The 20,202-nt window shown below is 44.5% G+C and overlaps 6 protein-coding genes across 8 annotated transcripts in view; 2 read left to right on the plus strand and 4 right to left on the minus strand.

The window, feature by feature from the left end:
* Positions 1 to 323: 323 nt before the first annotated feature.
* LOC27208567 (chromatin assembly factor 1 subunit B) lies at positions 324 to 2,771 on the minus strand. Its single transcript, XM_016184143.3, has 2 exons — positions 2,173 to 2,771; positions 324 to 2,111 (listed from the first exon to the last, which is right to left on the minus strand). Exons 1-2 carry the CDS (start codon positions 2,760 to 2,762, stop codon positions 473 to 475), a joined length of 2,229 nt encoding a protein of 742 aa, XP_016026899.1. The 5' UTR covers positions 2,763 to 2,771; the 3' UTR covers positions 324 to 472.
* A 44-nt stretch (positions 2,772 to 2,815) lies between these two features.
* LOC6733872 (peptidyl-prolyl cis-trans isomerase-like 3) lies at positions 2,816 to 3,956 on the plus strand. The gene is made up of 3 exons (XM_002080880.4): positions 2,816 to 2,953; positions 3,017 to 3,253; positions 3,514 to 3,956. Exons 1-3 carry the CDS (start codon positions 2,951 to 2,953, stop codon positions 3,757 to 3,759), a joined length of 486 nt encoding a protein of 161 aa, XP_002080916.1. The 5' UTR covers positions 2,816 to 2,950; the 3' UTR covers positions 3,760 to 3,956.
* On the minus strand, positions 3,784 to 12,917 carry LOC6733873 (carnitine O-palmitoyltransferase 1, liver isoform). 3 transcript variants are annotated; one of them, XM_044922567.1, is made up of 9 exons: positions 12,694 to 12,917; positions 7,626 to 7,807; positions 6,828 to 7,565; positions 6,347 to 6,546; positions 5,948 to 6,286; positions 5,544 to 5,603; positions 4,686 to 5,067; positions 4,264 to 4,623; positions 3,784 to 4,203 (listed from the first exon to the last, which is right to left on the minus strand). In XM_044922567.1, the coding sequence occupies exons 2-9, from the start codon at positions 7,764 to 7,766 to the stop codon at positions 4,081 to 4,083; spliced, it is 2,343 nt and encodes a 780-aa protein (XP_044778502.1). In that variant the 5' UTR covers positions 7,767 to 7,807; positions 12,694 to 12,917; the 3' UTR covers positions 3,784 to 4,080. The 3 variants fall into 3 exon arrangements, with proteins under 3 accessions (XP_044778502.1, XP_016026901.1, XP_016026903.1); XM_016182366.3 differs by lacking the exon at positions 5,544 to 5,603 and adding an exon at positions 5,770 to 5,835; XM_016182368.3 differs by lacking the exons at positions 5,544 to 5,603; positions 12,694 to 12,917 and adding exons at positions 5,770 to 5,835; positions 9,586 to 9,909.
* Positions 12,918 to 13,313: 396 nt separating this feature from the next.
* On the minus strand, positions 13,314 to 14,379 carry LOC6733875 (translin). The gene is made up of 5 exons (XM_002080883.4): positions 14,221 to 14,379; positions 14,080 to 14,167; positions 13,915 to 14,011; positions 13,737 to 13,852; positions 13,314 to 13,680 (listed from the first exon to the last, which is right to left on the minus strand). The coding sequence occupies exons 1-5, from the start codon at positions 14,293 to 14,295 to the stop codon at positions 13,364 to 13,366; spliced, it is 693 nt and encodes a 230-aa protein (XP_002080919.1). The 5' UTR covers positions 14,296 to 14,379; the 3' UTR covers positions 13,314 to 13,363.
* A 6-nt stretch (positions 14,380 to 14,385) lies between these two features.
* Positions 14,386 to 16,176, plus strand: LOC6733876 (peflin). Its single transcript, XM_002080884.4, has 5 exons — positions 14,386 to 14,520; positions 14,580 to 14,799; positions 15,375 to 15,454; positions 15,516 to 15,579; positions 15,651 to 16,176. The coding sequence occupies exons 1-5, from the start codon at positions 14,512 to 14,514 to the stop codon at positions 15,875 to 15,877; spliced, it is 600 nt and encodes a 199-aa protein (XP_002080920.1). The 5' UTR covers positions 14,386 to 14,511; the 3' UTR covers positions 15,878 to 16,176.
* The window catches only part of LOC6733888 (longitudinals lacking protein, isoforms F/I/K/T), a 61,214-nt gene continuing 57,172 nt past the window's right edge, over positions 16,161 to 20,202 (minus strand). Inside the window, exon 6 of the mRNA XM_016182346.3 lies at positions 16,161 to 18,523. Within this exon, the coding sequence (XP_016026910.1) occupies positions 17,202 to 18,523 (1,322 nt within the window). The 3' untranslated portion in view covers positions 16,161 to 17,201. The remainder of the gene's footprint in view (positions 18,524 to 20,202) is intronic.

Here is a 20,202-nt window from a genome sequence, read left to right on the forward strand (position 1 = left end):
TTACCTGGTCTGTAAATTAATGTCTTTTCACAAAGCCTTCCCAAGACGACGTCTCTGTGCAAATTCTTGGAAACTTAACGGGACCAGGTAGAACAACCCCTTTGAAGCATTTTCAATTTGATGATTTCGTGGTACAGTTGACCAGTACAATTACATAACTTATCAGATGATTTTTGTCACAGGTAGGAGAACCGTGTATGTAGGAGCTACTGAAACTGTACTAATTTCACCTCATTTTGACTGAAATTTTCGTTTTGTAGACCCTGTAAAACAGCCAGTTTCATTTTTGAAAGTCTACGAAGCCAAAGCAATACAATTACCTCTAAACCTTGTGTTGCGTTTTATTGTGGAATATTTTAGGAAGAATTCTGGCTATTTTTTACAATTTTGTATGGGGTATCCCCAAAATCCCTAAAATCTTTATCAGGAATTCCTCTAACATAAATCTGTTACGTCTAATCTATTGCATTGTCTACTCTAAAAGTTTCTTTTTTGATTTGGGCGTGGATATGGTTCGCAAGGACACCCGACGTGGCGTCTTGTTGTTCGGCGTAGATGGCCCCGATTCAGTCGGATTTTTCGGTGTTTCCTCTTGCGTATCCTCGTAGACCAGACGAATGTCCTCAGTTCGCTCGCAGGTGGCCTCACTGGCTTCTATTACCGCAGGTTCCGTTTCGGTCTTTATAGTCTCCGGCAAGGGTTTTTCAGAATCCTTCGTTGTCGCTGGCAGAGGTGTGATGCCCTCCTCGAGGGGCCAGGCATCCATGGCCTCCTCCATTGGGACCACAGGCGAGTTCACCGGCATTTCGATGAGTACGCGTGGGGTTCTCCTCACTGCAATGGGAGTAGCTTGCTTGGCGGGTTGGCTTTTCGGCGTTAGATTAAAGTGGCTGGAGCTGCCAGGAGTTCGTGGCTGGCGACGCACTTGGATTGGTGTTGCGGGTCGGGACTTCTTCTCAGGCGACTCGAACTTTTCATCAGAACTGATGATCACCTTGTCCATAACCGGGATAACTCCAAGTGCCGGCTGTGATGTTTTTGCTGGAGGCACTGCCTCTGGGCTCATCTTGCGCTTGACAGGCGATGCCTCTGTTTTCTGCACTTCAGCTTCTTCTTTGGGCATGCTCGATTCGTTATTCCCCTTATCCTCCGGCTTACGCGGAGCTCTGCGTATAGCAATCGGCATGGGTGCAGTCGAATTTTTACGGGGCGAACGCCTGATGGCGATGGGAGTGGGTTTCATCTCTCCGCTGGCGTTTGTTTTGGGACTGTTTGTTTTAGTCGAACTGACACTATGCGTTGATGACTCGTTTTCAGCATCCAGCTCGGGTTCCCCTACCTCTTTGATACCCGCTTCGGAAGCCCTTCTAATTGTATTCGGTTTCGATTTTTCCTGCAGTGGTTTCCGTGAGGCTGTCACTTCATCTAACGATGCCTTGCGGAGCTTTTGCCTCTTCTTTTTCAACACCGTTGCATTCTCCGAAGATTTTAGAACAACGCTCAGCACTGCTTCCATATCTTCATAGCAGTCGCCCAGCTCGTTCGGCTCGAAGGTAATCAGTGAGCAGTAGCCATCGGTGCTGGACACTATCAGGACGGTGCCGTCGCTCGACCAGGTCAAATCCGTAAGCCTGCTGTAGTGGATGTTGGAGACAATGGCAAACGGCACCGGCTGCTGGGTGTCGTAGAAGAACACCGCGTTCTTTGTGGCCACAGCATAGATCATGCGGTACGGCAGTGAAATGATCGGAGGATTCTTCTCCGCATTGTACGGTCTCAGACGGTACAGTACCGGAGAGCAGCGAACAGCCACCGCGTATTCGTTGGGAAAGGGCAGCACAAAGGCGGGTTTGGACAAATCATGGCGACTAAACCCATAGCTGGTGTTTATGGGTTTCACAACACCATCGTAGTCGGTAATTCCTGACGGCGTTAACAGCAGATTACCATCGGGTGTGAAGCATAAGCGGCGAAAGAAGGTCTGCAAGGTTCCATCTTGGTACAATCGCATGCTCTTGCCGTGCATCTCGTGGTCCTCTTTTACTGGGAGTGCACATTTGCTGACTCGGTGCAGCACTCGCTTGGTATTGACATCAAATATCCGCATTTGTCTAAAAGAAATTTAACTTCCTTCGATTAAAGTTCAAATATTTTGGACTCTATACTGCTTACCTGTCGGTGCTCATGGTGGCGATGTATTGATTGCAGGGATCCCAGGCCACGCCCTGTACATAGCCCTTGTGGTCATCTAGAATAGCCAGTGATTTGCCACTGTGCACATCCCAGAGCATCGCTGTGTTATCCACGGATCCGCTGACCAGAAACTGTGAGTTCGGCGCCCAGCTGAGATCGTAGATATCCTCGCGATGGCCGCGCAGTACCTTGAGGGTCAGCCAGACCTCCTTGTCCTGTTCACTGCAGCCATCGGCGTCCACAATGTTGACAACTTCGTGGTCGGCCTTCTGTTTCCATATAAAGACAACACTCTCGTCATCGCCGGATGCCAACAGTTCTCCGTTCGGCGACCAGCGGACGGCGTTGACAGCACGCTGATGCCGGGACAGGTCGGCGGCCAGCTCCACATCCACGCCCTCAGCGTCATCACTTCGGTTCACATACCAAATGAGGACATGGGCATCCGAACCACCAGAGGCTAGGCGGCATATCGTCGGAGAGCGCAGACCCAGGCCATTTTGCTGTATATCCACACTCAGGACAGGATCGCGGTTGTGCCACGAAATCTCGGGTATCTTGCACTTCATCCTGTTTACTTAATTGGCCGCCGTTGATTACTTGAAGTGCGAAGAGAAAAATCACTTTATGCGGCAGAATTCGCGCCTAAAAGTGTGACCTTCGGTCACGGAAATACCAAATAGTGCTGTTATCGATTCCTGTTATCGTTGACGGAGCGATTGCATGGCGAAACGAGGGCTGCACAAGCACTATTAAAATGGTAAACAAAAGTTGGGAATTCTGATTTCTTACAGTTTTTAAGCAATTTTTCATGTTTTTGCAGTCTGTAACGCTGCACACCGACGTGGGTGACCTCAAAATAGAGCTTTTCTGCGATGCCTGCCCCAAGGCCTGCGAAAATTTCCTCGCTCTGTGCGCCAGCGACTATTACAGCGGCTGCGTCTTCATCCGGAACATCAAGGGATTTATTGTCCAAACTGGAGATCCTACGAACACCGGAAAGAATGGACAGTCCATTTGGGGCCAGAAGTTCGACGACGAGTTCAAGGAGACCATCAAGGTGAGCGGGCTACCTAGGTTTTACTAGAAAAATCCACTATTCAGTTGCAACACGCCGGCTGGTTTTAATACCCTGTGCTCCGTTTTTAAGAGGTATATTGTATCTAATCTTAAAATGTAACAAGCGGTACATGAATCTCAAAATGTTTGTTGATTTCCATACCATTTAAAATTTTTATATTTCATTAGGTAGGATTCGTTTTTAAGTCTAAAATATTTCCAGGACTGTATCCTTTAATTCTTGGTCATTTAATTCTTCAGCACACTGATCGAGGAATGGTTTCCATGGCCAACAACGGACCCAACGCCAATGCCAGCCAGTTCTTCATTACCTACGCCGCCCAGCCAAATCTTGACTTGAAGTACACGCTCTTCGGCCGTGTGATCGATGGATTCGATGCCCTGGACGAACTGGAGAAGTTGCCCGTCAATCCCAAGAACTATCGTCCCCACGTGGACAAGAAGATCAATGGAGTAACCATACATGCCAATCCCTTGGCGACGTGATAGAGAACACACAAAGGCCAATCGTACGCTTAAAATGAAATATATTTATAGCACTTAAGGTTACGCGATTTCTTCGATTACAGACTAATTGATTGAGAAACATCAAATATTGTGCAAAAGTATCTAAAGACTAAATCTTAAAACCAGCCAAGTCACAATTGTTTATAAAAAATTGCATTGTTTATGTATAACTCTCACGACGACTTTTGCACTTCATTTGGAACTTAAGCTAGACGGATGTATCAGATGTGTTTAAAACGACCAACTAGAGGGGTAAAAACAAATGCTAACAAGAATCTCGACTACATGGACTAAGCGGGATTATGTGGATTTGCCGTTTGTGAGTGATTTGGCGGGCTTCGGATGGTCCTTCATGTGCTGCTCGAACATGCTGCGAATGTCGGTCAGAGCCTGCGATATGTTCTGAGCGAAGCGATGCACATCCTGTAAAGAAAACAATTCGATTAACTGCGCTCCATCCTACGAATCAGGGCTCCTCCTTACCGTTTGCTGGCACGTAGTCTTCGCTGAGATATGGAAGAATATCAGGTTCTCTCCGGCAATAATGTACGACACACCGTAACCATCATCGGCCACGGGCCCAAAGCCGCCTCCAGCGCTGATGCAGTTCGGATGCTTCTTCAGGTCCATCTTCGGCGTCTGGCCGTGCGGAGTCTGACTAGTGGACAGGCGCCAGGGTTCGCTGAGCACTTCGTTGAGGAAGGGTGAATCCACCTCCAGGTACTTGGAGACCACATACAAGCAGAACAGATGCCTGTCGATGCCACGACCGCACATGGCATCCTGGTAGCCCAACTGGTGGCGATCGCAGGCAGCCTGTAGCATCTTCACACGCTCATCGTTCTGCACAGCAAGGATATATGGATTAGCCTTTGATCTAGTTAAATAAAATTCAATAATCTTACGGTTGTATTTGGGTTCTGCATGGCCTTAACCCAGGCGGATGACTCAATGGTGCACGGACGCACTGTCTCAGTTCTTCCTTCGCGGAACAGACGGGTCATGGAGGCCTCATATGTCAACGAGAAGCGACCGGCATCCCGGTAGTAGGCCAACTGCAGGGCCATTTGTATGTAGGCATCCGGTGAGATGCGGCACTTCTTCATAAAGCCCTTGCCGTAATCCTGGTGCACCAGGATGCGCAGATTCACCTCGTTGATTAGCTTAGTCACATCGATGGTGGCCTCTTCGATCTGCGGCAGGCATGGCTTAAGATCCCAAGTGAGCCTGGTGGGCGTGGGTGGCTGGAACTCCGGGATGCCCTTTGTATTACCCGTTTCATCATATCTACAGGGTTACCAAGGAATAGGTTAGCATTGTTGGGGAGATGTTTTTTTGGGCAAATTTATGGCAAGCAACGTAAATCAAAGTATTGTTAATTTTGTGTAATTGTTGTTAGTCACAAAAACAAAATAAACTAAATGTTTGCTTTTGGGTTGATTACAATTTGTAAATACAGTAAATGAAGGCAGTAAGGAAAGTAAGGAAATCAAACTAAAATGGCCAACTTAAGCTTATATAAAATATGCTTAGTACTGATCAAACTATTCCTGATGTCATAGATTAATAATCCCTTAATAAGTGTTTTGCACTCGCGTACTAGACTTTGTATGTTTTAAGTTCGTTAGTTAGCTAGTTAGCTAGTATTTACTGTATGGCGAGATCATTAAAGCTTTTAGCGCCTACTGATCTCTCGTAGTCAACCCAAAAATGACTTAAATAGCTTTGCTTTGTGCTTGTGTGCTTTGTAGTTAAGTGTTTACCCATAAATATCATCACCAAATATATACTCCCACAGGTGTCCCAAAACCGGTGCATCGGCCCTATAAAAAAGTGTAAATGGTGTAAATAAATTGTTAGGCCACAACCGGAGTTAATAAAAATAATAATAATTATTGATTGGGACAATGGGTGATAGGTGATGATAACTAAACGCAGCCAACCGAAACCGACAAATTGCAGGCGGGTATAGGAATCGAAAATCATTACCCGTCCGATACAAGATCATCGACGATCAGGTTCTCCCACATGTGTGACGCGATGGCAGCGTCGGACCTTTTGGATTGTAATTTTACAAATCGGTTCAGATAGTTAAGTATGGCAAATCGGAGAAATATTATGAATGCTGAGAGGGAGATATTGGCGGCAGCGATTGGACTCCACTTACCAGGTGTGTTCGGCATTGAAGCCAACGCGACCATTGGTGCCCACACAGACAGTGAAACACTTGTCAAACCAGCGGTTGTATCCATTGCCGTGCAGCAGCTTCTTGCCAAAGTTGTCCAGCAGTTCCGGACGCGCCAAATCGAACTCGAAGGGCTCATCATCCAGGGAGAGCACAAATGCGGCCGACTCGATGGTGCGCAGAGAGGTTTGATTGACTCCCCACGAGAAGAATGTGTTGCGAGCCTCCGCCCACTTGGAGCGATTCCAGGCGGTCAGGGCAGCCAAGTGCTCCTCACCTTCCACGGGAGTGGCTTTGCCCTTCAGGATTTCCTCAATTTGACTGCAAAATAATAGGAATTAATCACTATCCCTTAAACTGTTGTGGCCACATGTCACTTACACTTGCAATTCGCAAGGGCGCAGGATGCGACCCTTGTGGTAGATGAGCATCTTGTAGTAGCAGCCCTTGTGTAGAACCACAATGTGGTTGGAGTCCCTGTAGTGGATGATACGATCGGTTTCCAGGCCTGGCACGCGTGCCGTGTTGAAGGTACGTTCGTACTGCCAGGAGCACAGAGGAATCATGCCCTGAACCATGATCTAAAAATGAGTAAACAGATTTAAAGTAAGACATATGTTCAAAAAGTACTAAGTACACGTCCTAAATACATATACAAATATTCATTCCAACAAAGCAAATAGATATGACTAATGAGGGCTATATGAAGTAGTTAAAAAACTCATGAAATTGTGCCGTAAAATATTTCAAATATTTAGTGGAATTTTACGCCAACGCGAGATCAAGTGTCGGCGTTAACACACATTAAACGCTATCTATACAAATATTTTTAAAAATGCTATTCCATATACATTATACTTACAGGCTGCAGTTCTTGGTGCTCAATAAGTCGACGGAAGTTCAGAAGCAGGGAAATCACATTGGCCGCACGCGCCGCCTGTTTGTCGGTGAGGTTCATGAAGATCGCATCCGTGCCGTAGAAGTTGCTGTTCACGCAGAGAGGACTGCGACCACGAAGGTAGACGTACTCCTCCCACCAATCCGACACGTAGTTGGTGGACCACCAGCTCTTGAGGATGAGGTACCACTGCAGCTTCTTGCCGATGGTCTGTTCGAATTCTTTGGCCAGGCGTTCCATGCGCGTGTAGTTCTCATCATCCAGCAGGGGACGAACACTTCGAAGGTACCTGGTCATGGTGTCTTTAACGGAGGGCAGTGGAAGCCTGGGCAGAGACCCCTGGAAGCTGTACAGGCCCGGCTTGTTCCAACTAGATAGAACCCGCACCACTGCCACCCACAACATGGTGGGCAGTGAGACGCGGCTGCCGGGAGCTCTGGACTCGTACATCCAGCCCTTGTACATGAGCAGCAGCTTGAGCGTGTATCTCATGGTGAAACATATCGATAGCCAGACGACTAGAGCGGCCAAAAAACAGGCGGTCACCTGCCAGTTTATCGTATTGGAAGGCAGGTGCACCAGTATCCGATTGGTCAGATTGAATGGAGCCTGGTAGCCCGCAAAGTGTAGACCCAGCGCTATTGCTGAGATCAGCCAGAGGCTCTGGATGTGAGCCGGATAGACGCCATTGCGTACGCCGTTCTGGAAAGAATTGACATATACATAAGTTGCAATCCATTTGAGTCTGTGATCTGAACTTACCCTTGCGCGACCCAAGCGCTTTTTCCAGGAACGAACTCCTGAGTTCCACACCAAATTGAGCACCTCGTGGTCATAGTTGATGTCGAAGCCCTCGTGGGTGATGGCAAACGAAAATGCCACGGCGGCATGGGCTTCAGCCATACCTGTTGGCTACTAATGATATCCCACGTACAAGAAAAGTGCTGCAAGAGACAGATAATGGGTATAAGCAACGGATAGAAAGTTTAAGATAAAAGTCAAGGGAAATCTAGCGCATTTCAAATAGAAGTCAGATGCAGCAGACTCGAAAAACTCATCTTTCGCCAAGGTGAACGCCCATTAAACCAAAATTTTGACTGCCGATAACTTGTTTCTTTGTGGTCTAGATAGGTCGTAGTAAACATTATCTGATAAGGTGGAATGGAAATTGCCAGACATACAAACAGGCCTTATGATTCATAAACAAATAACATCTTGGTCATTTTGCCACTCGCTTTTGAGTTAAAATGCGTTTTAGATTGTAGATACTTCACATTCGTGTATCTCTGTTTTCATAAGTGTTTTGTTTGGAGCGGTGCGAGTCCAAAGTTCACTTATTGCACGCTACAGATTCGTTAAACATACATATATATATAAATTAATTAGTATACAGCTCTCGATGTCATAACACTTTACATGCAATTGATGATTGACGTCACTGAGCGCAGCTTTATTCAGCTGGGGCTAGGGTTATCATCGCCGAGACTAACGATAGAGTCTGTCTGTGATTGTGACTCTGAGTCCGTCGAATGGATGGCATTCAATTCTAGAACGGCCTCGAGTGGTTAGGAAGCAACGAAGACAAAGTACACCTTTCCTCACTCGAAAGATAATTGCTCCGATAAATAATTTGTAAGCTTCGCCAGTCAGCTGCAGTTCTACACCTTCGCCGGGTTTGGATTCGCAAATAAATTGCACAACTATTTGATTGCTATTGTGTTTCGTTTGAGTGGCTAATTCAGCGTTTTTACTCAGCTTTGGAACTCGACGTGCGATGCATATATGCACATATATGTTTATTTATATATATCTATTTATAAAATGAAAATAAATAAAGTGCTTCATGAACTCCCAGCATGCCCGAAAATACACTTCGTTTTGCTAGACTCTGGCCTAAGGAAAACCTTGAATCGATGTAGAAACCTTGGTGAAGGTCAGTGCATCCAATCGGATATCTATTGCCCAAACATATCAATAAAGCAGAATGACCACCAGCTCCAACTCGAAATAGCCACAACAAGATACGATACGAATTCATTTTCGTTTGACCCACTTTGTGGCGACGACTATGCGGCGTATGCTTAATAATTTTGAGCACCGACCACTACCGGCATTTATTTGTTTGCGTATCGGCGAGAGGAGCAACAATAACCACTACAAAAGCCACCTCAACATGGCAAAATAAGAAGGCACACAGAAATAATGTATGCGCGATTTGTTGTCTTTTTATAAGATCTTGTTTTTTTACTTTTTTTTTCGCTGGGCACGAGGGGCCAAAGTCCACGAATTATTTTTTTCACAGTCTGCGCGATCTCTTCCTATACGCGGTCTACATCTACAGCGTTAATTATATTGCACAAAATTTAAATTGTTGCTATTTTCTAGATCGAGTGGGCTCGACCTTGTGCGCCTATGTATTTACTTGCCAGGGGAGGCGGGTCCAATGCCGGGTTTTATGTAACCACACTGAAAGTTCCCCCCCGCTGATAAGGTTTTTTTAATAGATTCTCCCAACTATCAAAAACATGTGCCCGAATTTAGGTCACATAAGTGGGACCGAGATAAAGTCGAGGGGAAAGATCGCCAAAAGCGGTCCACGTAAGCCGCAAAAATGCAACCTTAGCGGATTATAAACCCGTTGCTTTCGATTGCGCATTGTTTACGCTTTTCCGACCTTCAGCTTGTTGTGGTAGGGAGATGAATAAAAGACACGAAAACAAACCTTCTAGTCGAATTAAAGCAATTCGGTGTAAACTGTTTCCGGGTTGTGTTAATTGCACCGCGATGTGTGAGCGTGGTATTTATAAACGTTGTGGGGGGCGGGGGAATTGGTAGATGACAATTGCAAAATCCTAGGCCAGATGCACACACGAGAAATTCCCACTGGGGATGCTTCGGATCGATCCCCTTCTTATAAAGCGACTTGATCGGTTGGACGCCGAGCGTTGACTGAACCGACTGTGAGCACAACGGGTTCGCTAGGGTCTTAAAAGCACTCGGAGCGGAGCGCCGAGACGGAGATACTACGAGTATAGCCCACAGTCGAATGTGCTTTTGGTATGGTATATTGTATGGTATAGTATGGTATTGTATGGTATAGTATGGTATTGTATGGTATTGTTTGGTATTGGATGGTATAGTATGATATGGTATGGGTATGGATGCGTCACGAGTCGAGAGGCTCGTCGAAAAGTGGAGTGGGGGAGAGCTGTTGCCCATGTGGAGTGTGTTGACCGGCGATATTCCGGGAATACGCTCTCTTCAGATCGATAGGGCCTTATCTTGTGGCGAAATGGATATGTGATTGGGTCCAATAAACACCTACAAGTGTGTATATAAGATGGGTGTACTCATCGTTTGAGGGGTATGCGCAGTTAGCCTCGATAATGCGTCTCTTCAAAATTCAACCTTTTCAACGTGGCTAGACAAATTTCTAGGAATCTTGGTCGCCTATCAGTCCGCTTATCAAGATTCGAAAGATATATTTAATATATATTATTAAAATTATGTAAAGTCGCTTATTTTTATGTCAAAACTATAGTGAGAGCCTATAAACACTTGAACTAAACAGATTAAATACTTCAAAAGGCTTAGCATTCTAGTTTGCCTCGCTCAATAAATAATGATAATTATTTTAAATCTACATACACAGCTGTATTTGATAAGATTCCTTTCAAGTCTAAAGGGCATGATAAAATAAGATTGTATTTGGTGCTTATCCCATATATCTTTCGCTGAGCTATAAAAAAAACATAAATAACTCATATTCGAGATTGCAGTCGGCGCGATTTCGTAATATCAGAGTTCATATCATAAAGATTAGACTTTAAAATTCGGCAAGGGGACTTTGACCTCTGCACAGATGGCACTGTATCTGCATGCCGGCTTAGGTAAGCAACTTGAGATCTGAAGATGGGCTCTCCACACCTGTTCTTATCGCGGTTACATTGCTATCGTTAGCGTGTTTACTTGATAAACCAGCTGAAAAACAAGTCTTACATATGTGTACGATCTGATTCTATAACCGAAAACTGGCCAATGAGCTGGCGGGGATAAGCAACAAGTGAGCGAGGCGATAAAACCTATCGCTCACTATTTATAGTTGAAAGTCCAATAATCGCAGTGGCGGGGGGCCTGTGAGAACTCCAGTGGTACGCAATTTCGGCGCTCCGATAAGGATTGCTCGAGCACGCGGTTCCGATAAGAGGTGATTGCTGTCAGAATAACCTAGTGCAATCGGTGACGCGTTGGAAGTGTCTACCTGGCATAAATGTTGTCTGCTTATCACACGTTCGGGATCTTCGTACCCCCTCAGCGAAAGTCTGCCCAGATTGGAGAATTTGAATTTAAAATAACCACTGCGATGAAAACGAGAAGGTGCAGTAAAATCTCTCGGTGCTGCTGGTGCTGGTATCTGTATCTTGAGTTTGGACTTTGAACCGCAGCAAACTTGAAATGTGCGGCGACTGCGAACGACAGAGGCAGCCAGCCACGCATGTCTAACGAGAGCGGTACGATCGAGGTATTGGTGGCTCTGGAGGGTCGGGTTTCGGGGGGAGGCACAAAGGCGCTGGGAACCAGTTGCGACTAGGACCCCTTGCAAATCATTCACAGCTGCCGCGGCCAGCGCAACTAAAATTGATAAAGCGAGCAGGGTATCTTTGAGATACTCGACTACAAGATACCCGCTATTACATGGATTCACGTGGGTTATTGAACTAAAAGTGCTTTGAACATTTCTGAAGTACTGCCGCACTTAAAAACGTAACACACTATTGGTTGAGTGTGGTCGTTAAAAGCGGTCATAACGAACTATACCTAATATTTTTATTTGACAACCATATTAAATGCAGGTTAATAGTTCTATAAACGTGTAATTACCATGCCAAGTAAACAAGCAAACATACTAAAATGATTTTGTCTCAAGACATACCCACTACTAATTATATACTTATAGTAACCGATACTCAAAACATGCGACTTTTATATTAGAGTGTATTTTTAGATATGTTTTTTTGAAATTAGTTTAAGAATGAACATACTAAAATATATTCTTTAGTTTGTTTGTGTTTCTTTAGGTATTTCAAATGCATATACCCTGCAAGTCCACAATTACCGGGTATGCAAGCAAAACACTCAATGAAGGAGGTCCATAGCTAATGGTTTCGCTACTTTCCATAACAGTTAGCACTCGGATTCTGGGTTTATTATATTGACTTTTTGTTGTTGGTTGTCGGCTGAGCTTTTCCTTGGCATTTTCCCTTCGAAATGAGAATGCAAGAAGGTGGGAATGGGGGGAGAGAGAGAGAGAGGCGCAGAGAGCAACACCTGCCCGTCAGTGTGTGGGTGTCTGTTGTGGTTTTGCTTTACAGATGTTTACGTCGAAAGCTCTCTCAGTTTGTCTCGCTCTCCTCCCACTCAGTGTGTTTTCAGAAGAGGGGGGAGGCCATCCAAGAGAGAGCGTGCCCCGTTAAGCCTCTCCGGAAACTTGTTTCGGACTTTGAACCGCTTCGATTAAAGCGTGTTTTGAAAAACACCAAACAACAACTATGTCTGCGTAACGAAATAAAAAAATTAAAACAAACAAACAACAACAAGGTAACTGCAGACTCGACTAGAGTTTTGTAATAAATACAGTGCTATTTGTTTAGTGACCATTTCGGGCAACAAGTTTTTACCAGATTTGTGACCCAATTATTGCCAAACAGGTTGGAGTCTCTTAGTTTTTAGCTTTTTTCGGGCCGGGGCGGAAAAGGGGGCGTGGTCAAGAGAGCGTGTGAGTTTCTGGGGCAACGTACTTTTCACACGGCCAATTGCCCGCCAGACTTACTTTCTTGAAATGGTAACCAAGTGCAGTCTCCTCTTTTAAATCAAAATGCTAGAAAGGGCGAAACAATAAAGAGCGCACAAAACGGGAAAAAACAATAAGAACAACACGGGAAGGACGACGGACGACAAAGCAGCAAACAAGCAAATGCAAAGACGCGCGCGCAATGTTAATGTTGTAAGCGTTGCGGTGGCGAAAGAGAGACTGAAACTGCGCCTGAGAAGCAGAAGCAAAACCGAAACGGAAGCAGCGGCCAAAGAAGAGCAGCAACAAATCCACCATATGATCGGGCCCACAACAACAACTGCGGCCCAGTGGTGGTGGCTAAACAAGTTTCGAAAGGGTTAAGCCATCTGCATCTTGCCTATATACTTGGTTATGATTAAATCAAAATGTGCACAGCCATTTTAATTACTTTTAAGTTGCACAAGCTTATGTTTTTTTTATGGTTCAGAGTTAATTAATCTTCTGTGTAAAGTGATCATTAAAATAAAGTGGTGCTAATTAAAATGTAAAGAAATGTGTTCTGACTTTCAACACATGATGATATATATCCAGCTACATTTGATTCTATATACTTTTCTTACGAGCATTCCCGATCTAATTAGTAAATTTAAATGCTATTCTGTTTATTGTATGGGATATATTTGGGTCTTTAAATGAAACTTTTCCACTATTCGATTGCAGGAGCAGCAGGCTCCTCCTTGCTGGACAGACCGCGTATGCTGACATCGTAGACGACCTCCTCGATCTTCTTGACATCATACTTTAAGGCATCGAAGCGCTTTCGCAAACCATCGTTCTTCAGGTTTAGCAGACGGAAGCCCGTGTTGAGGTCGCCAATAAAATGGGAGATATTCAGGGGACGCTCGTAGTCGCCCTGGGTGACGGAATTGGTAGCGAATCGGGAGAGCTCCGACGCCAACTGCAGGATGCCCAGTAGATAGTCCTCCACATCCAGGTGGAAGCCCTCAGACTGGCTTATCTTCACTGTGGAGTAATGAACTATTATTTCGTATCCCGAGAGCCTTCCAAACCTAGCTTACATCCCAGCATTTCGGCCACTGTTTCGCGGGTGACCAAGAAGCCCGCCTCCAGGTAAATAACCAAGGCAATGATGAAGATCAAACGCTGCGTAATGTAGGTCCAGTGATCGGAGTATCTGCAGAAGGCGGAGCATTAGACACCCACAATGAACACCACGGATTTCACCATCTGACTCACCTGTAGTACTGCCCAGCTGGCACCAATTCAGCCAATTTCTGGTACTTTTGGGCACACAGCTCGACCTGCTTGCGGGCCAAGCCGCAGGCGGCACTAACTATTGTTCGGGTAAAGGTTTAAGCCATATTATAAAACATACAAGCTACGAAATTGTACAGTACTAACTCTGGCTTAAATCGCTATGAATAATCTGCAGTTTAATCTGCGCTTCCTTTGACAAATGCTCGATTTCGCGCACCACAATGCGGATGTTCTAAAAGCAATGGTTTAAGATGGTGTTTTTTAGGTTATTAACCGTTAACTCACCTCCCTGACCTCCTGTTCATTGTCTATGTACTTTTGGTAATTCGAGAAGATGTCCAAGTTCACGAAGTTCGACATTTTTGCTTAATGTTTTGCTGCTTTTGTTGCTTGTTTATACCGGCGCTAGAGATGGGAGTATAGCCAAGCAATAAGTCTAGCAATGCTATCGATATGTCACATTGTTATCGCTTGCCCGAGCCAGTGCTGGCTAACGCCCTTCTTGTCATCTGTAGTTTCATTAAAATTGTTTTGTCCCTCAAGTTCCAATTAGAATCGAACTAGGCTCGTGACAAAATGTCGTATGTGAGTGTTTTTAGGCTTAAGAAAGTGGATTAAATGTAATCACTATCGTTTATCCACAGGGACAAGGCTATAACCCGTATGCCCAGCCCGGTGGTGGCTATGCTCCGCCGCCCGGAGCATTTCCGCCGCAGAATGCCCAAGTTTCTCCGCAGGCACAGCAATGGTTCTCCATGGTGGACCGCGATCGATCTGGAAAGATCAACGCCTCCGAGTTGCAGGCGGCTCTGGTGAATGGGCGTGGCGATCACTTCTCGGATAATGCCTGCAAACTGATGATAAGTAAGCTAAAGCCCTGCCCAAAAACGGTCCCAAAGTTTCCTCTGCAGGAACTGTGACGTCAGTAGGTGCACACTAACAAACGTGTATACAGTAGACCCTCTAAAAGACGAACGTAAGCCAAACTAGTTTGGTTGGCAACATAGTAACACAAGAACACGAGAACAGGTTGTTGTTTTAAAACTTTTATGCGAAGCCTAGAAGACCCGATGTATGCCAAGAACCAATGAAGGGCACATGGGTATATATTTAGATCATCCTGTGAGCTGATAATAGCTAAGTAAGCTTCAGTTGTGAAATACTTTAAAATTCCCTCGGTTCCCCTTCCTGAAACTGTGACGTCAGTAGGTGCACGCATATGTGTGTACAGAAGAGTCTCTGGAAGTCAAACTCCCCTAACAGATAGTCAGTATGAATTGAGTTATAGTTTGAGCTATAAAGGTTTCACTGTATATATAGCCCCAATTTAGGGTACATGCATATTTGTTTAGATCACCTGGAGCGGCAGACACATTTCCGTTTGTTTACCCTGCGTTGTTATGTTGTATTTTAATCGCCTTTTTTAATTTACTCAACAGGCATGTTCGACAACGACGCCAGTGGTACCATCGATATCTATGAGTTCGAGAAGCTCTACAACTACATCAACCAATGGCTGGTAAGGTATTTCTGATATCGGAACTAAATATTCTGACTCATTGTGGTATCACTGGTTGCAGCAAGTATTCAAGACCTACGATCAGGACTCCTCTGGACATATTGAAGAGCAGGAGCTGACCCAAGGTAAGCTAACACGAGAACTGAATCTCCAATTCCTTTATGGCCTTTACACTAATTACCAAACTTGTTCGCAGCCTTCACCCAGATGGGCTTTCGATTCTCGCCCGAGTTCATCAACTTCCTGGTGAAGAAGAGCGATCCCCAGGCCCACAAAGAGGTGTCCGTGGATCAGTTCATAGTGCTCTGCGTGCAGGTGCAGCGCTTCACGGAGGCCTTCAGGCAGCGCGACACCCAGCAGAATGGAACCATCACCATTGGGTTCGAGGACTTCCTCACCGTTGCCATTGGCTGCTCGTACTGAAAGAATGAATCAATGCAACCGCTCCATGGGAATGCATATCCACAGTCTTGCACACACACACACACACTACAGCCAACGGTGGATGACCATTAATTCCGCGACTGGTGCATTTTTCTTAAATTTTCGACGGTGTTAGCTTTTTAATATGTAAATGAATCACTCCACAGTCATATTGCAATCTCCTGGTATCAGAATCAAATTTCAAAAGTATTTGTTATCGCAGTTCGACTCAATAATCATAGTACAAAGTCTCTTGCGCCTAATAATAAACTATACACACGTATTTTTAAAAATTAAAAGATATCTGCGTTTTATTTAAAATGTAAACATTGTATATGAAAAGTTCATTATAAAATCATGTCTTATGTTAGCAGTCACACTGCCCACAGTTCGTAATCGTGTCTTCGTCGATCGGTGAAGACCACGTGATATGCAGTTAGGAATTATAATCTTATTAAGTATATAATCATAAAATATCGGGCGATTCAATGTGACGGCACAAAAGCTTAATGGTAAAATACAAACATTAATATCAGTTAAAACATTTAGGCATAAGTGTTTGGTTTTTGGTTTGGGAATCGTACGATGTTCCAATTTTTTTTTTTTTGGTCATGGGTTAATAATTTTTAAGATACAATAAACTCAGTCTTAAAGTCCATAAATATATGAAACGAATGTCTTCAGGGCGAGGAATAGTTGGTTTTCAATTGGTTATTAATTGGTTTGTTCAGTTGTCAGTTCAATGCAATTCTCTTCTTAACTAGTTCAGTCATAATGTATATCATTGTAAATGGCATCGATTGAGCTTATCGAGTAGTTACCAAAAGATTTGGTCTTAGTAGCTTAATCAAGCCAAGTCAAGAGATCGTTGGATGGCAGAGGGTTTCTGGGCAAGATGCTGGGAACTTTTTGGAAATACGCACACGGCGAGGAGAACCCTTTCTAAATACTTTTTTTCTGAACAACATCGTGATATCTTAAATAGTAGAGGCCTTAGAAAATATTTGAGTGTCGTTTGATAATATTTTGCACACGTAATCGTAAGTATAAAATTGACAATTCATGGATGATAATTTTATACAATTTAAAAGACGCATAAACGCATCGTTAGAAAAAGGCTTTAAGACTAATTTGATTATATGCTTGATTAGATTGGCTTGCATTTGCTTACATTACATAAATTACTACAAGTAAACATTAAATATTTGGGATGACACATGAATGACAAGAGGCAAATTTCCACTAATCCAATGGACAAAACAAGGAATCAGACATAAAAAATGTTGTATATCAAATGGAAGCATCACTCGGTCCCCGTACAAATTTATTTGGTTTCAAGCTCTCCCTTCCCATTGAAGTCGATGATCAGCTTGCCCTGCGAGTCATCGGACATGGAGCCGCTCATCCCGTTTTCGCGATTCATCGAGTACTTCGATCTCCTCTTGCTGGGCAGCTGGGGCAGATCGGTGTGGTGCTTCCTCACATGGACGCCGAGATTGCCGCGCTGCTTCGACTTGTAGGGGCAGTAGGGACACTGGTGCGATGGCTCCTTGCCGCCGCACTCGACATTCTCGTGGCGCCGGAGTGTGGACTTCCAGCGATACTTCTTGCCGCAGTGACGGCACTCGTACACGGGTTCGCCATCCAAGCCGATGCCATTGGGACTGGTGGTGCTGCCATTGCTGCTGCTGCCGCCATAATCGCTGAGTGTAAACTCCAGGTTGCGGAAGCCGTGATGGGCATCTAGAATCGAGCTGGCCGATCCTCCATGGGCATTTGCATTGAACATGCCCATGCCGGAGGTGTTGACAAACTTGCCACCGCTTTGCTCCATCAGGTGTATGTCATCGAAGGCATGATAGCGACCTTCATCGTCGTCCTCAGTCGAGTAGCCCGGTTCGTTCTCGCACTCCGAGTGGCGGAGGTCGCGCTCTTGCTGCTTTCGCAAGAGGTTCTCCAGAATTTTAGTGGGTGTTATGTCGCTCCCAGCGATTTCGACATTGTTTTCCTCCTTGATGCGACGATGTGGTGTCTGTTGGCGCAGGATCTCCTGGGCACGCAACTGCTGCTGGAAGCTGTGCAGTCCATTTCGCATCAGGGCCTCGGCAATCACGGCTGCCTGGGGTTTCGGAGTCAGAGCCGCCGAACTATTGGCCACCAGCACCGAAGTGGGTATGGCCTTAACAACGCCCAATTGCTCCGTGGACGATGCCGCTGTCTTCAGGGTGTATTTGGGCCGTGGATGAAATGAGGCGGCGGCGCCAGCGGCAGCACCCACCACACGCGTAGCTGTGGCGTTCTGAACTCGCATCACTTCATCAGCATTCAAGTTTTTTGAGGCCGTCTCGGAGGCCGAACCATAAACGGCAATGGCCGAAATGGTCGAGGGATCTAGGATCTCACCGGATGTCGGCGAGACCTGGCGGTGCGGCTGCTCCGCCTTGGGCACCTTGGCCGACTTAGTCTTGTAGAACTCGAACAGCATGTCGGAGACCTCGGTGACGGACAAGCGCTTGCGACGAGATCCGGGCAACTGGATCTTCTGCTCATCCCGCTGCTTGCCATTGAGAATGCTGCGCTGGAAACTGCGCTGAATCTCGGCGGTGGACGCCACCTCGGGTGCGGTGTTCTCCTTCCTGCTCAAATCTGCAATTGGAAACATGGTTGCGATTAGTTATTTTAGTTATTTAGTTATTTTCACTCCGTTCGAAGTTCCTTCGCTTTGATCTATGTAAATCGTTTGGATTGAGCTGCGTCAAATGAAAAAGCAAGTTGTAACTCTGGGACTGCTGGGATTAGGTCAAAAAATGTTGTTAGATGAGTGGCATGCAATAAATAGGCAAAATACACTACAAGTAAATAAATAACTAAAGCAAAACACATAATTTCATATTTTTTTAAATTAAACAAATTAAAGTACACATTGTAAAAATTTTATTAATTTGGTAAACACATGTTTGGCATAAACAAATAAAATTGAAAAGCTCGGCAAATGAACACATTGATTTTTTTTGGATGATGGATGTTGATGGTGTGTGGCTGATGTGTGTTGGTGGTTTTTTGTGATGGGTGAAGTTTTTTTAACCAAAACCGTTTTACAATAACTCATAACCTGAGCCATCTAAAAAATAGAAAAAAAAATAGGTTAGCTATATGATGAAATGATTTAAATTAAGCCATGTGTTAATCCGCTAATTTGTTGCACCTATAAATAAATAAAAAATTGCATATTAATTTTATTGTTTAATAGTTGGTGTAATGTGCTTTTTCACTGCTTTTTACATTTGTGTAATTATGTGAAAATAAAGCCTGGTAATTAAAAAATATCTGAAAGTGCTAGAAAATGAGGCACATATCTAGACACTTATTATTGTCACCAGGTGTATTAAAAAATATATTTATAATCACAACACACGTTTAAAAGCACATTTCTAGTGCAGGCTGCTGTTTTAGCCTTTGGAAGTTGGCCTGGGCCGATGCAACATAATTATTTTAAATTTTAAAATAATTTATTTTTAATATCACAATGGCTTTTGCAAGCTTTTCCAGCTTTTTCCAGCTGCTAATTTGCATTTCAGCCCACGACCAACGCACCAAAAAGCGTCCACACGGCAACACAATCGACACTGCACTGGTTGGCTGGATCTAGCTTACGGATTTTCAATCCTCAAGTCCTCGATTCCGAAACGCAGCTGCATCTGAAAAATGCTCCTCTGCCTGCATCTGTGTGTGTGTGTGTGTGTGAGAGAATATCTGTGTGTGAGCCGTGTGTATCTGTTGCACAGCAAGTGTAGCCTGCCTGCTTTTTGGGATCGGCTTCATTTCGAATCCTTGATTTATTTTCGGGTTTTCTACCTAAACAGCTCAACAGTTGTTGTTGTGGGTTGATTGTTGTCCCTACTTCTCTTTCTATTTGTGGAAAACTGCAATCCGGAAAACTTTCTCTGAGAGAAACACCACTCTCTGCTTATCTAAGCGAGTAGAGAGTGTGTTTCAAAGCATTTCCAGCAGGCGCAGTTGAATACATATAAACACAGCTTCCGGTGGTGTTTTCCATGTTTATTTTCCTATTCCAAATGCATCTGTTCAAATTACATGTTGGATTTTCAAGGTCAACGGAGGCAAAGTTAGATTTGATGGGTTCCAGTATCTAGATTAGTATAGACATCCTCTACGAGAACTGCTTTTAGATACATTTGTGTATTTTAAAATTGTGCAGTTGTATTTTAGTTTAAATAAAAAGCATGCCTAAGCCTATGATAATTTAAAATTCCTTAAATCCTTACTTCCATTACTAAAAAGTCCAAATAAGTTACTTTTGGATT

Source organism: Drosophila simulans, chromosome 2R (assembly GCF_016746395.2).
Source record: "Drosophila simulans strain w501 chromosome 2R, Prin_Dsim_3.1, whole genome shotgun sequence".
Classification (NCBI taxonomy): Eukaryota; Metazoa; Arthropoda; class Insecta; order Diptera; family Drosophilidae; genus Drosophila; species Drosophila simulans.

Bases quoted from the DNA above. Each gene is read 5' to 3' on its own strand.
- LOC6733873 (XM_016182366.3), bottom strand. From the start codon at position 7,766: ATGGCTGAAGCCCATGCCGCCGTGGCATTTTCGTTTGCCATCACCCAC. The intron at 5,068-5,769 runs GTAATGATTTTC...GTAACCCTGTAG, and splicing joins GATGATCTTGTATCGGACGG to ATATGATGAAACGGGTAATA. The intron at 4,624-4,685 runs GTAAGATTATTG...CTTGCTGTGCAG, and splicing joins TGCAGAACCCAAATACAACC to AACGATGAGCGTGTGAAGAT.
- LOC6733872 (XM_002080880.4), top strand. The intron at 3,254-3,513 runs GTGAGCGGGCTA...TTAATTCTTCAG, and splicing joins AGTTCAAGGAGACCATCAAG to CACACTGATCGAGGAATGGT.
- LOC27208567 (XM_016184143.3), bottom strand. From the start codon at position 2,762: ATGAAGTGCAAGATACCCGAGATTTCGTGGCACAACCGCGATCCTGTC. The intron at 2,112-2,172 runs GTAAGCAGTATA...AATTTCTTTTAG, and splicing joins GCCACCATGAGCACCGACAG to ACAAATGCGGATATTTGATG.
- LOC6733876 (XM_002080884.4), top strand. The intron at 14,800-15,374 runs GTAAGCTAAAGC...TTTACTCAACAG, and splicing joins TGCCTGCAAACTGATGATAA to GCATGTTCGACAACGACGCC. The intron at 15,455-15,515 runs GTAAGGTATTTC...CACTGGTTGCAG, and splicing joins ACTACATCAACCAATGGCTG to CAAGTATTCAAGACCTACGA.
- LOC6733875 (XM_002080883.4), bottom strand. From the start codon at position 14,295: ATGTCGAACTTCGTGAACTTGGACATCTTCTCGAATTACCAAAAGTAC. The intron at 14,012-14,079 runs GTTAGTACTGTA...CCCGAACAATAG, and splicing joins TCATAGCGATTTAAGCCAGA to TTAGTGCCGCCTGCGGCTTG. The intron at 13,853-13,914 runs GTGAGTCAGATG...CGCCTTCTGCAG, and splicing joins CCAGCTGGGCAGTACTACAG to ATACTCCGATCACTGGACCT.